The 14,167-nt window shown below is 34.4% G+C and overlaps 2 protein-coding genes across 5 annotated transcripts in view; both read right to left on the bottom strand.

Moving 5' to 3' along the window:
• Positions 1 to 14,167, bottom strand: part of LOC149797577 (uncharacterized) — a 39,191-nt gene that overhangs the window by 6,067 nt on the left and 18,957 nt on the right. Inside the window, exons 1-4 of one of the 4 annotated variants that reach the window (XM_089962484.1) lie at positions 9,931 to 10,126; positions 3,920 to 4,400; positions 3,256 to 3,363; positions 89 to 179 (exon numbers count right to left, since the gene is read on the bottom strand). In XM_089962484.1, coding sequence (XP_089818610.1) covers positions 89 to 179; positions 3,256 to 3,363; positions 3,920 to 3,943 — 223 coding nt within the window. In that variant the 5' untranslated portion in view covers positions 3,944 to 4,400; positions 9,931 to 10,126. Of the gene's footprint in view, positions 1 to 88; positions 180 to 3,255; positions 3,364 to 3,919; positions 4,401 to 9,843; positions 10,127 to 14,167 lie in introns of those variants that run through there. The other 3 variants (XR_016421849.1, XM_089962485.1, XM_089962483.1) reach the window with 3 other exon arrangements.
• On the bottom strand, positions 4,490 to 9,848 carry LOC149797578 (UDP-GalNAc:beta-1,3-N-acetylgalactosaminyltransferase 2-like). Its single transcript, XM_089962482.1, has one exon. It carries the CDS (start codon positions 9,608 to 9,610, stop codon positions 8,156 to 8,158), a length of 1,455 nt encoding a protein of 484 aa, XP_089818608.1. The 5' UTR covers positions 9,611 to 9,848; the 3' UTR covers positions 4,490 to 8,155.

Below are 14,167 nucleotides of genomic sequence, written 5' to 3'. Positions count from 1 at the left end.
TGTGAATCTGAATGTTGCATTATGCCTATCGTATGCAAGGTAATAGCCATATTACAGGAATGGCAGAGTAGTTACACATGTTGAATACCTGTCTTGAGAGACCACCTCTTCTGCCAATAAAAAGTGGTATTTCCTAATAGGTCCATGCAGGAGGGCCATTTGTTGAGGTCAGATTTCGACTGTAAGAAGGAAGAATACCATACCCTAAATGACTATTTGTATTTTATACATTTTTTATAAATTCTTATTAAAATATTACATGCATTTATAACAAATAACTAAGAATACAAATACGTAGACCATAAACATTAACAATTTCTTTTAAGGTTCACTAATACAGCACTTATAATGTCTGTGAATTTTAAAATTAGGTAAAAATAACACTTATTATGTCCATAAATTGTAATGTTGGCTATAATAACAGATGCATATCCTGTCCATAAATTGTAATGTTAGCTATAATAACAAATATCGTGTCCATTAATTGTAATGTTGACTATAATAACAGATGCATATCCTGTCCATAAATTGTAATGTTTGCTATAATAACAGATGCATATCCTGTCCATAAATTTCAATGTTGGCTATAATAACAAATAAATATCCTGTCCATTAATTGTAATGTTGACTATAATAACAGATGCATATCCTGTCCATAAATTGTAATGTTGGCTATAATAACAAATAAATATCCTGTCCATAAATTGTAATGTTGGCTATAATAGCAGATGCACATCCTGTCCAGTAACTGTAATGTAGGCTGTAATAACAGATGCATATCCTGTCCATAAATTGTAATGTTGGCTGTAATAACAAATAAGAATCATGTCCATAAATTGTAATGTTGGCTATAACAAATAAATATCCTGTCCATTAATTGTAATGTTGGCTATAATAACAAATAAATATCCTGTCCATTAATTGTAATGTTGGCTGTAATAACAGATGCATATCCTGTCCATAAATTGTAATGTTGGCTATAATAACAAATAAATATCCTGTCCATTAATTGTAATGTTGGCTATAATAACAAATAAATATCATGTCCATAAATTGTAATGTTGGCTATAATAACAGATGCATATCCTGTCCAGTAATTGTAATGTTGGCTGTAATAACAGATGCATATCCTGTCCATAAATTGTAATGTTGGCTATAATAACAAATAAATATCCTGTCCATTAATTGTAATGTTGGCTATAATAACTGATGAATATCCTGTCCAGTAATTGTAATGTTGGCTGTAATAACAGATGCATATCCTGTCCATAAATTGTAATGTTGGCTGTAATAACAAATAAAAATCCTGTCCATAAATTGTAATGTTGGCTATAACAAATAAATGTCCTGTCCATTAATTGTAATGTTGGCTATAATAACAAATAAATATCCTGTCCATTAATTGTAATGTTGGCTATAATAATAGATGAATATCCTGTCCAGTAATTGTAATGTTGGCTGTAAAAACAGATGCATATCCTGTCCATAAATTGTAATGTTGGCTATAATAACAAATAAATATCATGTCCATAAATTGTAATGTTGGCTATAATAAAAGATGCATATCCTGTCCAGTAATTGTAATGTTGGCTGTAATAACAGATGCATATCCTGTCCATAAATTGTAATGTTACAAATAAATATCATGTCCATAAATTGTAATGTTGGCTATAATAACAAATAAATATCATGTCCATAAATTGTAATGTTGCTATAACAAATAAATATCCTGTCCATTAATTGTAATGTTGCTATAACAAACAAATATCCTGTCCATAAATTGTAATGTTGGCTATAATAACAGATGCATATCCTGTCCATAAATTCTAATGTTGGCTATAATAACAAATAAATATCATGGCCATAAATTGTAATGTTGGCTATAATAACAAATAAATATCCTGTCCATTAATTGTAATATTGGGTTATAATAACAAATAAATATCATGTCCATAAATTGTAACGTTGGCTGTAATAAGAGATGCATATCCTGTCCATAAATTGTAATGTTGGCTATAATAACAGATGCATATCCTGTCCATAAATTGTAATGTTGGCTATAATAACAAATAAATATCCTGTCCATAAATTGTAATGTTGGCTATAATAACAAATAAATATCATTTCCATAAATTGTAATGTTGGCTGTAATAACAGATGCATATCCTGTCCATAAATTGTAATGTTGGCTATAATAACAGATGCATATCCTGTCCAGTAATTGTAATGTTGGCTGTAATAACAGATGCATATCCTGTCCATAAATTGTAATGTTGGCTATAATAACAAATAAATAGCATGTCCATAAATTGTAATGTTGCTATAACAAATAAATATCCTGTCCATAAATTTCAATGTTGGCTATAATAACAAATAAATATCCTGTCCATTAATTGTAATGTTGGCTATAATAACAAATAAATAATCTGTCCATTAATTGTAATGTTGGCTATAATAACAAATAAATATCCTGTCCATTAATTGTAATGTTGGCTATAATAACAAATAAATATCCTGTCCATTAATTGTAATGTTGGCTATAATAACAAATAAATATCCTGTCCATTAATTGTAATGTTGGCTATAATAACAAATAAATATCCTGTCCAGTAATTGTAATGTTGGCTATAATAACAGATGCATATCCTGTCCAGTAATTGTAATGTTGGCTTTGGTGCCACCTAATAAATTGTACCGAAAACCTAAGTTACATATAATATAAATAATAGACCAAATGGATAATTAAAAGTTGATGTGGATTTGACACCATTTCTCAGCACACAATAGGCAATAGGGGCCATCCATTTAGTACGTATACAAACAAATCTGGCAAAGCTTGACACACACACACCCCTCGGTACACATACGTACATTTTTACACCCACCCACCTGCATATGTACAATTGATGCACCTCTCCCACCTCGAATTTTATAGAATGGCCTATATTTAATCCATGCAGAAATGATCAAGGATTAATAATATTAACGTGTTTAATAAAACAGTCCACTGATGTTGAATGTCTGGCTGCATCAAAGAAATAAGCTGCCTAACTTTAAAAGTTTGTCTAGTGTCTGCTAAAATTCAAATGCTGACTAAACCCAGTCGAACAAGGTTACATATTAGACAAATTATTATAGACATTTCACCCCCACCCCACCCCTGTTTCCTATGCATACATACATTATCAGTAGACCCACCCCCATATGCAAGCGTAGGCATTTGGGTTATATATAAAAAAAAACATGCATACATACCAAATGGATGGCCCCATACATGTTGGCCAGAATAATTGGTGGAGGAAGAACAGGGAAAACACAGGCAAGAACCAGAATCCATTGGAAGCTGCTGGCAAGCTTTCTCACCTACCCATAAATAAAGAGACAAATACAAGCATGCAAAAGATGCATTATGATTAACAGCAGTGGATCCCCTTGGGGTGTAAAATTGAGGGTAAAAACCTTGTTGCCCAAACTGGGGGTCAAATGACACGTGGTGGTCAAGAATGTACTGACAAATTTTCATCTGGCCAGTAATATTTTCAGTTTGACATAGGAAATTACAACTTGCAATACATACTCTCACTCCAAAAATTAAAAATCAACAGAGATGCACAAGAAGCAAATGTAGTGTGCATTCATAGAGATTAATTCATTTTCCTTTTAGTTTAAAGTTGTACTTTTAAAAGCCCGTTATCTTTTTGTAGGAAAATCATAAATCAACACATTAAATATAACATATAAAGCAAGTACAAAAACCTAAAGAAACCTTAAATGTGTACTTTCATAAATTTTATTTTACTTCTCCCAAGAACAGATTTATCCAAATGTCATAGAGGCTAATTAGCTTCCATTTAGTAAGTTACACCTAAATTATTTAGTCCTTATTGCAGCACAGTTACAAACCAACAATGACCCCTACCCATTTGTAATCCAAATAACACATTTTTCTCTGCAAGCTTACTGATTCCTTTGCTGTGAAAGAAAGGGGCAGATTTTTAAAAATTCTTTGACCCTGTCATGAAAGGAACAATTCCTTTTGCAGTCATCGCAATTATGCAAGTAAGTCAATCAGGATAGGCTGTATTCCAGCCATTGGAATTATTTTCTCCATTTTTCTTTAAAGATATGCTCCACAGTTGCTGGGCTGTGTTCTGCTTGCACTTTCTTGGAAGGAAATCCTGAATGTACGTCGTTTTTATCTGAAGATCTCTTTTCTAATCATTGAGGTTCATTTGTGTGGACAACAAGTTGCTGAGCCTGATGGAAATCACACTTGAGATCACAAGATTAGTGGAAGCTACTCTGTCATAACACTGCCTAAAATCAGAGTATACATGATGCCATCCCTGGTCCTGTGCATTCGAAATTGAGCAAATCATGATCGCATTATGTCAGAAATACTGCAACAAAAAGAGTGTGACATGCATCAGAGATGCACAAGTGTATGTAAAGGGAAACAATGAACTGACAAAATTACACACTCAGCACATTTAGCATTGTATGCAGGTTTTAATAGAGGAAGAGCAATAAGGCATCAAAATAAGAAACTGTACAATAAATATATAATTAATTTATTTAGAAAATGCAAAACCTTTGTGTATTATAACTCCCAATGCACTATAATTAAAGCAGGATGAGAAAATGTCTCTGACAAAACAGGTAAATATGAACCTTTGCCCTAAGAGTATTGATGATTGTCCCCTTTAAAGATGGAATAGCTAAGCATAACTTCATTACAGGGATTTTGATGACTATGGTGCCAGAGTCTGGTTTAAGGTCTGTAGTTTACAACTTGACTATGTGAAGGAAACCAGTAACCAGACTCCGGTTTTTTCCTCGAGGGGTGGGGAGGAAATTCATTAACAGAAGACTGCACTCCTCAGCTTCACTTATTGTTATATTTATAAGAGATTAAGTCATATTTAAATTTGGACATGCATGCTGAATTCTTTCAAAGACACGCAGGAAGTGAGTTTAGAAGGAAAAAAACTAATCTGATCCTAAGATAAATAGAACAAGGGAGGTAACTCTTTTTAAATAGAGTTAAACATTCCGTATTCAAGAGGTTTTGTTTCATAGCTTGCTGTATTAATTTGAAAAAAACTCACCTTTTAACATTTGAAAAATCAACATTTTCTATTTATGGATTTTTTATATTTTTTAATGCTTGAAAATCCATGTTGACTATCAGAAAAAGCCAATGTGTACTTTGTGGGCATTTTCAAATAATGAAAAATTATTTTCAGGGCATCAGCATGTGTGTCATAGTGGAAGCAACCTTTTTGCCACAGAGTGGGCCCATGATCAAGCTCCAGTGAAACAATCGGGCAATGTAGACAACAGTTTTCTCATGCAGACAAAAATCTAGGCCAATTTTAAGTATATGTATACTATGGGTATGCATGTATGTACTACTGGCGACAATGAATATCCTTGTAAATTATTTAGTGACTCGTGTTTTGAAAATGGATTATAGCTCAAATGAGGACTACCATTCTTTATATACGTGTTACTTGTGTTTTCTCATGGGATGTTACTTGTGTATGAATTTTTTAACATATGACATATTGTACTCTCATGGATTTTCAAATGCAAGTACAGTATTTGGTGCATTACGGATTGTACTACATGAATGTAAGTTGTTAATATACAAACTAGTTTTAATGTTTTGTCATTATTTTACTTAATGGGGCAGCATAATATCATATGAGTTAACTGTTATCTCGTTTTTTCTGGGCGGGAGCTTAGTTATCTTTTCCTATTTATTGTCATACACCAAATTGAGGAATTTAATGCCTTTGGGCAACAACAAAAAGTATAACAAAATTTTCATCCAAAAACATGTTGAAAAAATGGTTGTATTATTTTGCATTCATCATTTTATCATAAAACAAAATTTCTATACAAAATGTTAGCCAAAATGTGTCTTGGAAATCTGTGTTTGTGGTCTTTGAAAGTTTGGGAAAAGTCTTTCAATTTATCATGCAGAATTCTGTATGAAATCTGCATAGGTCAAAACATATAATATAGGTACAGTATCTGCACAAGTAAAAAAAATATATGTGTACATATGTAAAATGGCAATGCATCTCAGTCTTTCTTCCTTGGTCCTAGGCAACAATGTGCAGTGGGTTTCAATGTACTGTACTAATCCCCTGGAGAGTTGGCAGAAGGCAAGCTTTGTATATGCACCCCCTTCTGATTTTAAAAACAAAAGGTATCAAGGATCTAAAAATGCACAAAACTTAAGCTGAAAGGGCTGGTTTTAACAATAATTTTATACCAAAAATGGCATCACAGAATGTACATCAAAATTTGAACAAGAGATATAGGGTATTGAGCAACAAGCATAAGCTTATTTTGAGCTCTCATCATGAACAATATTTATTGTAACAATGTGGCTGATATGAATAATAAAGGCATAATATTGCATAATATGGCAAACACTGAAATGTGCTAATGACGGTACTAAAGTGACAAATTGTAAAGACAATATTGTAATAATGTCAGACGGTAACTAATAAGTGTTTACATTTTGCTGTATGCTTGCAAATCAACAAACAAGGAAAAAAACAAAGAAAGACAAAATTATGCGGATGTTGGTACTTATGGAGTGGGGGAGGGTAGATAATGGACTTTTAACTTTAGCTTGGGTGGTATATGTTTATACAGGAGATGTAACAGTTTAATGTGAGGACATCATTAATGATAAGGCAAATCTTTAAGATGTAATTAATATATACTTATGGACCGCCGTGAACATCTTGTTGATCTCATCCAATTGCAAGGGGTTACCTGCTAATAACGACACTATATTGGTGAAATGGGGCAATATTCCTATTGTTCAGTTTCTGGAGAGTAGTCTCATCATTGTACAGTCTAAGAGAAAATGTTTTGTGGATTCTGGTTCACTACATGAGCATCTATTTCTAGTTGGTTTTTGAAAAGAAAGTTTTTTAATAAACTGCCACCAAGTCAAAGGCTTGTATGCATAATTTCGACAATTCTTTTTCATTAAAAGTAATAAATTGCAACTTGTCCTAAATTCATATTTATATGTGATTTAAAAGAGTGCAACAGAGGGTTGTTTTGAACTCCACATGGAAAGACTCCATTCTTCAACAGACTTTGATAAAAATTAACTTTGGTATAGTTTTATTCTGATCTGGACTCAAACTGGAAGAGCATTTTGGATGGGTCAGGGACTGTAAATGATGCTGTACTTAATGTTGTCAGTCTCATCAGCAGAACTGTCAATATCAGAATGGTTCATAAAATCCATACATGAGCTTGTTTCTTAAGAATCTCAAGTACCAACTGTAATAGCCACAATATCAGTGAAATCCTTCCAGATTCTGACAATCTGACAATTCCTCCTCAATGTCAAAGTATGAAGTCTCCAAAGAATAAGGTAGGAAAGGTTGCCATGGTAGCAAAAAAGTTATAAATTAAATGCAGATATATTTTTTATATTTGAAAGTAGTCATTTATCTCTGCAGTATCAATACTTAGTAAATTTCTGCACTAATGAAAAAATAAAAAGCTGATGATGATATAGCATCGTCTATTTATAGTTATTTCAAGAAATATGAAATTGTCACATAAGAAAGTTTTAGCTGTTAATTGACTTAACTGGCAGATTCATGGCCTTCCAAAAATCACACATCCTTGAACATAATGTTTATTAAAAGAAAACTGAATATCAATTGCATATCCATTTACCTGTTTATTTTTTTCACAATGCTACAAGTGAACATTATAAGTGTATATGTGTGTGTGTGTATGTGTATATATATATATGTGTTCACAACAGTCTATGTATAGAAGACATTCAACTACTGCTGGGTTGCACACATCTACCATACATGTGCATAATGTGTAGTGGTTTCTTGGAACTGGGTATCATAAAGGTTTACACCTTTCCACATATTTCTACTTCATGGATAGTACTCTTTGCCCTGGAACAATGGTTTATCGGAAATGAAGATCACAAATGCATGGGCTGCCATGTACCAGTTCTTTCGTTTCATGTAAGGTAAGAATACTACCAAAAAGAGATGGCTGCATTGCCACAAATATCTACATCTACCAGATGATGGTCTTAACTACTGGGTGAGTTGATAATTAGGTTCACTGGCTTCTTTGGAACTGTGAATCACAAGCAACTGCATGGATTACCACATGTCTGTTTGTTTTTCCACATTGCTCTTAGTTCAATGGGTAGTAGTTCAGGTATGGAATACATGTTTGCTTCACAAGATCTGTCACATTTCCATAGTGTATCATGTAAAAAATTTGGTCCAATAGCTGCCAACCAAATGCCAAGTGAAACATCCTCACCCTGGTATGTTTTCAGATGTTGGTAATTTTGTGCAATCCAGTGATGAAGGTCCCATGATAATACATTTCCTGATCCACACGCAAACCGGGGATACACTGAACTGAAGTACTCCCTCTCTGCCCACTTGCCATGATGTTCCACATACCAGTCATCACGGAAACTTCCCCACCATAGTTTGCTGTTTTGAATTTCTTTGTTTTTCTGCAGGAAAGAATAAATCCTTTCCAGGTCTATGAAGCAGTCATCATCAGTTTTCAATACATAATCGGCTCTGAATGATGAAGAAATTCTTTGGTGAAAATATAGAAGTTTTGTTGGCAGATTTCTGTATACATCAGTCACGTTTACTAACAAAATATCACCAAACATTTCTGCTTCACTTTGCAGGTCCTCTGTGATTTTCTTTTCTTTCAAGGTCCATTCCTGGGCTGAACTTATTTGTTTTTTAACATACATTGATAACTGTTCCTTTTCAAGTACTGACATGGTGAATGATGGAAGGAACAATTTTCTCTCTTTGTTGGGGTTCCTATGTTCCTGAACAGTAATGATGCCCCCAAAATCACTCAGTGTACTTGAATGTTGATCTCCGTTGCTTTCCACAGTCAGGATCTCTGTGCCATCGTGAAAAATAACTCTAATGGTACATTCAAAATCTATTGGTAGCAAGAAAGGTTGGATTGACATATATCTGTATCCGCCATCTACCACTCCTTCATTCTCAGGTGAAAATTTCACTTCCGTCATATTTTCCTCTCTGTAATCATCATGTAAAAGCACATGAACCGGCCCATGTTCCAGTGAAATTGATGCTAATAATCCAAGTTTGTTGATTATAACGGGATGTCTCACCATGAATGAAATTCTGTCAACCATCATCAGTGATGAATAATTGCTGTCCTTCTGAACTTGGGCCATATTTATGTCATCTGTGTGATCTGGAATGCTGACACTCCATTTCTCACACCCATACCTGGAGATTCTGCTATCAGGATGGATATCACAACCAATTTCACCAACTATAAACTGGACTTTGATCCTGTTGGACAGGTGTGCATTCTCCGTAACACTCCTCATCCAGGTGTCTCTAATGGCCTGTCGAGCTTCAAAATGATCCCGCGCAGAAAGAACACCCACCACAAGTTCTACTTCTGGAAGGGTATCAGGTTCAACAACCTTTTGACTAATTTTTTTGCATATTTCGTATCTATATTTGGTGATTAAAACAACTATCAACCCCACGGTTGCAGCATAATGCAAGAAATACATGTCGTTCCGCTTCTTCTCACAGGGGCTCGAGTCATTGCTTACAATTTATCAGTCACACGTATTGTATAAAATAATACAAGGGAGAGCACTTCTCTCCTTTCTCACGCGACCTTTTTAAAAATCAACGCTGCTATTTCAAGCTACATTTCGCTTAGCATCATAAATTTGGTACCGATGTTTAGTTCAGGCATTCGACTTTGTATCTCTATCCAAATTTTGGATTACTCCCATACCTTTAAGGAATGCAAGGCCATTTTCTCAAGCTACTGCCATGATCGCGCCATCTTATTTATGCTAGTGAAAAACCACTGAAGACTTACTATGAATCGCTAAGAGGAACTACGAAGCACTTAAAGGTTCAAAGTGCTACAATTTTGGCACTAAGAACACAGTAAAACATTACATTACCCCCAAAACATAAATTGTACTATAATAAATTGATAAATATTGTTCACACGAGTCGAAACGGATACAACGCATTTTGAGTATCAGGAAAGACAACTCTGTATGGGCTGTGTTCTATGAGTAAATGTATGCTTACTATTCTGTGAATATAAGATTGTTATTCATCATCATTATCATCGTCAACAACATCGTCACCAGGTCAAGATGCAGCAGCAGTAAAACATGACATGGGTTATGTTAAAATCTTGTAAATGACTATCGTAAGAGCCTACTGTACTGTGATGGTGGATGGAAATTTAATGTGTAATGTGCTTTAAGTGGTTCTTTATTGTACGATGTGGATAATTTAGCGCTTATTTTACACTCAAAATTCAAGGCCCCCCCCCCCCTTTTTACTTTCTATATATGAAGGGCTTACTTTAGCTCTGTTTATGTCGGACCATTTTTATCGGTTAATGGCACGCGTCCACTTTCTGTGCATGTCGGATAGTCCAGTCGCGGCACATGTATACATTTCATTTGATATATGCTTTTCGATCGGGCCAGCGTCGGGTCTGGTGGAATCGCTGTTTGCGGTTGCTGATACTTAGTACGGTCGCCATTATTAGACCTTAAATCAGACTTGTGTGTCTAACGAGTTACTCTATCGAGACGATATAATCGTCTGTTTTGGCGTACAAGATGGTAAAAAATTCAACGCGGTCTCATTAATTACACCATTTATCAGATTATTTTATACTTTCCTAATATCCGTCTTAAGTTTAGTCTCCATCCACCAAAAACATATTCTTCATTGTTACTGCTTATTTAACTAATTATTTACTTTAAAGGAGACTAGAAATCAAAATTTTCCTTTTACGTATGTAATTCTCTACAGATTGTAATTCGACTGCAATGTTTATAAATTAAATATCGTAAGCGAGCAGTGATTATATTGCGTGGAAGATACCACGATTCCGTAAATTGCCGAGTTTTTCCGAGTTTTAATGAGACGACAGATCACGTGGTACCGTGACGCAATACTAGCCAGTCCTCGAATACAAACATAAACATTGGCGAGCGAGGTAGACAGGAGACCACAGTTTGGTAATATCTCTCAATTTGGCGCAGCGAAGTCCCGATTATTACATTATGTCTGTCAATTTTCATTTGTCAGAAGAAAAAAACCCAACCCCAAACCATTTTTAAATATAACGTATGCAATCCACAGTCTAAACTGCCACACTACTAACATCGTAGCGATATGACTGAAAAATTGTTAAAGCTACGTTAAAAATTCAAATCACACACGTCTAAACCCGGCACTGGACGAAATAATTAATATCATACAACAGTTTTTTTCTTCTTTTTTTCTTCTTAAGTAAATAGAACGTGAAGATTAAACATTATTCAAGTAAATTTCAGATTTTTTAAACAACTACAACGGTACTATAGTAAAAAAAAAATAATTAAAAGAATAAAATTGTCACCAATTAGCTTAAATGAATGATCACGTTGAAATTTTCTCTGCAAACAAAATCGCATCTCCATTTCCGCCAAAGAAATTCGGCCAGTTAACACCTGACATTCCTCTACCGTATATGAAAAGTTTAATTACCATGATTAAATTACAAGGAATAAAACAAAATATACCATGCAATATATGTGGCCCTAAAGAACTAATTCTGAATAAATATTTTAATCAGCAAACAGTGTTACATGCATTAAGACTTAAAACCTAAGGAAATAAGGTGGGGCATAAAACTTGAGAAAAACAGTTGCCACATGTACGGTAACTTGTGACTGCAGATTTGAACTGTTAAAATGAAGTCCATGGCATCGTAAGTAACAACAAAATAGGCATTGTTTATTTGGTAATCAATTGCTGGTGCTTACACATACACACACTGTCGAACATGGTTTCTTTGAAGTATGTCCGAAGGGCAGTCCTTTTCACAAGATCAATGCAAGGATAAGGATTCTGTTCATTAGTCACACCGGCTTTATTGTTTGCGTACTTAAATCAAAACTTTAGCTATTTTGCAGTTTAGCCAGAACTGACCAGAATATGCAAAAGGCACTTGTCATGGGGGAATAATAAGGCGTATCACAGCGAGAAAAGGCACGTCAAATGGGCGGTCGCACATTGGGGCAAGGGGGGGGTCAATAGCCCCCCTCCCCGTTCTATTGTCAGACAGTTAATGTGAAACTTTGACCTTTTTTTTAATAGCTGCTTTTTAAACTGCCCAAGGAATAGTTTTATATCAGTTCCAATTAATACAGATTACCGTTTATGCATAATACATGTATACAATGCATTATTTTTTTAAAAAAATTATTTTTTATAAGATTACTGAAAATTGTGTTTTCTCGAAACACGACAGGTTTAGAATCTTATTTTTAGCAAAGCTTCCATTTGATTAAAATCAAATCTAAATTTCACCTAGGACAGTGGTGATTTGATTTAGATTGTGCCGTGTTAAGGCATGTATATCAACATCTTGAAAATACATTTACTCATTTCACCAGCGCGATCAAAGTTTCCTCAGGCAAACAATTTTTGTTTCGACAAGCCTGACGGGCACCTCACTTTGAATACAGGATGGGCCGGAACTAAAACCAGAAGGGGCCCAGGGTGTCGGGCTATCAGATTTGTTTTTAGCACTGCTGTTTTAGATAAAAGATATGTGGATTGATTGTTGCATTTTGTGGTCACTTACTCGTCCTTCTGCCTATTTTCGTAACTCACACGTTTAACTCTTTTCCCAGGATTTAAAATGTCCAAAGGTATGTCTGGAACAGCGCCAACTTTTAGTCTAGGCCTAGCATTTGCGTATCTTTGAGCTGCTATTTTTTCATGATCCCTCTCGTAACATTCCTTTGAGAAACGAATGCTGTATGGTGTTGCTTTGAAATCAACTCGTTTGTAATAATGTACCCATTCTTTCACGATGCCTTTATCTTTCGGAAAAGAATAAAATATTATGTCCACAGGATTTTCTTAATGTTCTATTACACCCTTAAGCAACGCAAAACGGTATTGTCTTTTACTCTGGCAACTCCCACTTGGGCTGCTGGAGTCGCTACTATGACGTCAGATCCCGAAAGTAACCGAATAGGCGCGGAAATTTTGCATACGAGGTCACGGAAATTCAGCTCATAGAAGATAGGCCAATATTTAAATATTGGCATTACGGTCGCAGATGATACTTCAGAATAAGGTTTTCTGCTATAGTACTTTTATTATGATTCTATATTTCCATTGGTTTCTGGTCTCCTTTAAATAAACATATATTTTCACTGGATTTTTATCTTTGCTTCTTGATTTCAGTAGGTAATAATTTCACTTTAATGAAATGAACTATCTTTCTTTTTCTTCTCTCAGTCGTTCTACTTTTAGAACATTCTGTCTTACTTTCACTCTCCAATATCTAAATTATATCACTGAATACTTTTTTTAATAAAAAAAATAGAAACGAACCTGGGTTAGAATAAATGAAATACGTATGGACTATATGAAGGCTTCACTCCATCCGTTCGTCCACCAACTTCGTGGTGTGCATCATCCACCATCCCCTCCATCAATCACGTCAACTAATTATTGAAGTCTAAAATTCGGAGAAAGCCTTATTTAAGTTTTGTAAAGAATTTACCCCGTTACAGTAGGTCTGTTACTCCGAATCATTTACTAAGTACAAAATTATTCATCATGAAGAACTCCGCTATTTAAGAAAACCTACAAGAAAAAAATGAAGCCTACATTTTCTTTAAAATATATAAATATAACTTATTTACTTGATGTTTCAAGAGACACTAAGAAGCATTAAAAAGTATAATTTGATACTATCAACTATTTAAAACACGTTAGTGACCTTAAAAGCATGCATAATAATTGCAATTAAAGATTAACTATTGTTGTCCTATTTTGGAATGTAACAATATACCGGTTTCACGATATACCATGATATTAGTTTCAGCAGTTGCAAAACCGTGAATCTTTTTGCCGTACCTTGAAAACCATGTTCTCGTTGTTTCGTCATGTACAGGTATTTGTGTTGGCCGTTTCGGGCCTGAGGGGTCAATGATTTCCTACCTAAAAGGATGTTTGTTAAAAAAAAACATTAATATATATGGTCCTAAATGTGGTACCGTCTCTCGAGTAAAAGAAAATGC

The sequence above is a fragment of the Sinohyriopsis cumingii genome, chromosome 6 (assembly GCF_028554795.1).
Source record: "Sinohyriopsis cumingii isolate HCF-2022 chromosome 6, ASM2855479v2, whole genome shotgun sequence".
Taxonomy (NCBI): domain Eukaryota; kingdom Metazoa; phylum Mollusca; class Bivalvia; order Unionida; family Unionidae; genus Sinohyriopsis; species Sinohyriopsis cumingii.
This window is presented reverse-complemented; position numbering and strand designations above follow the sequence as displayed.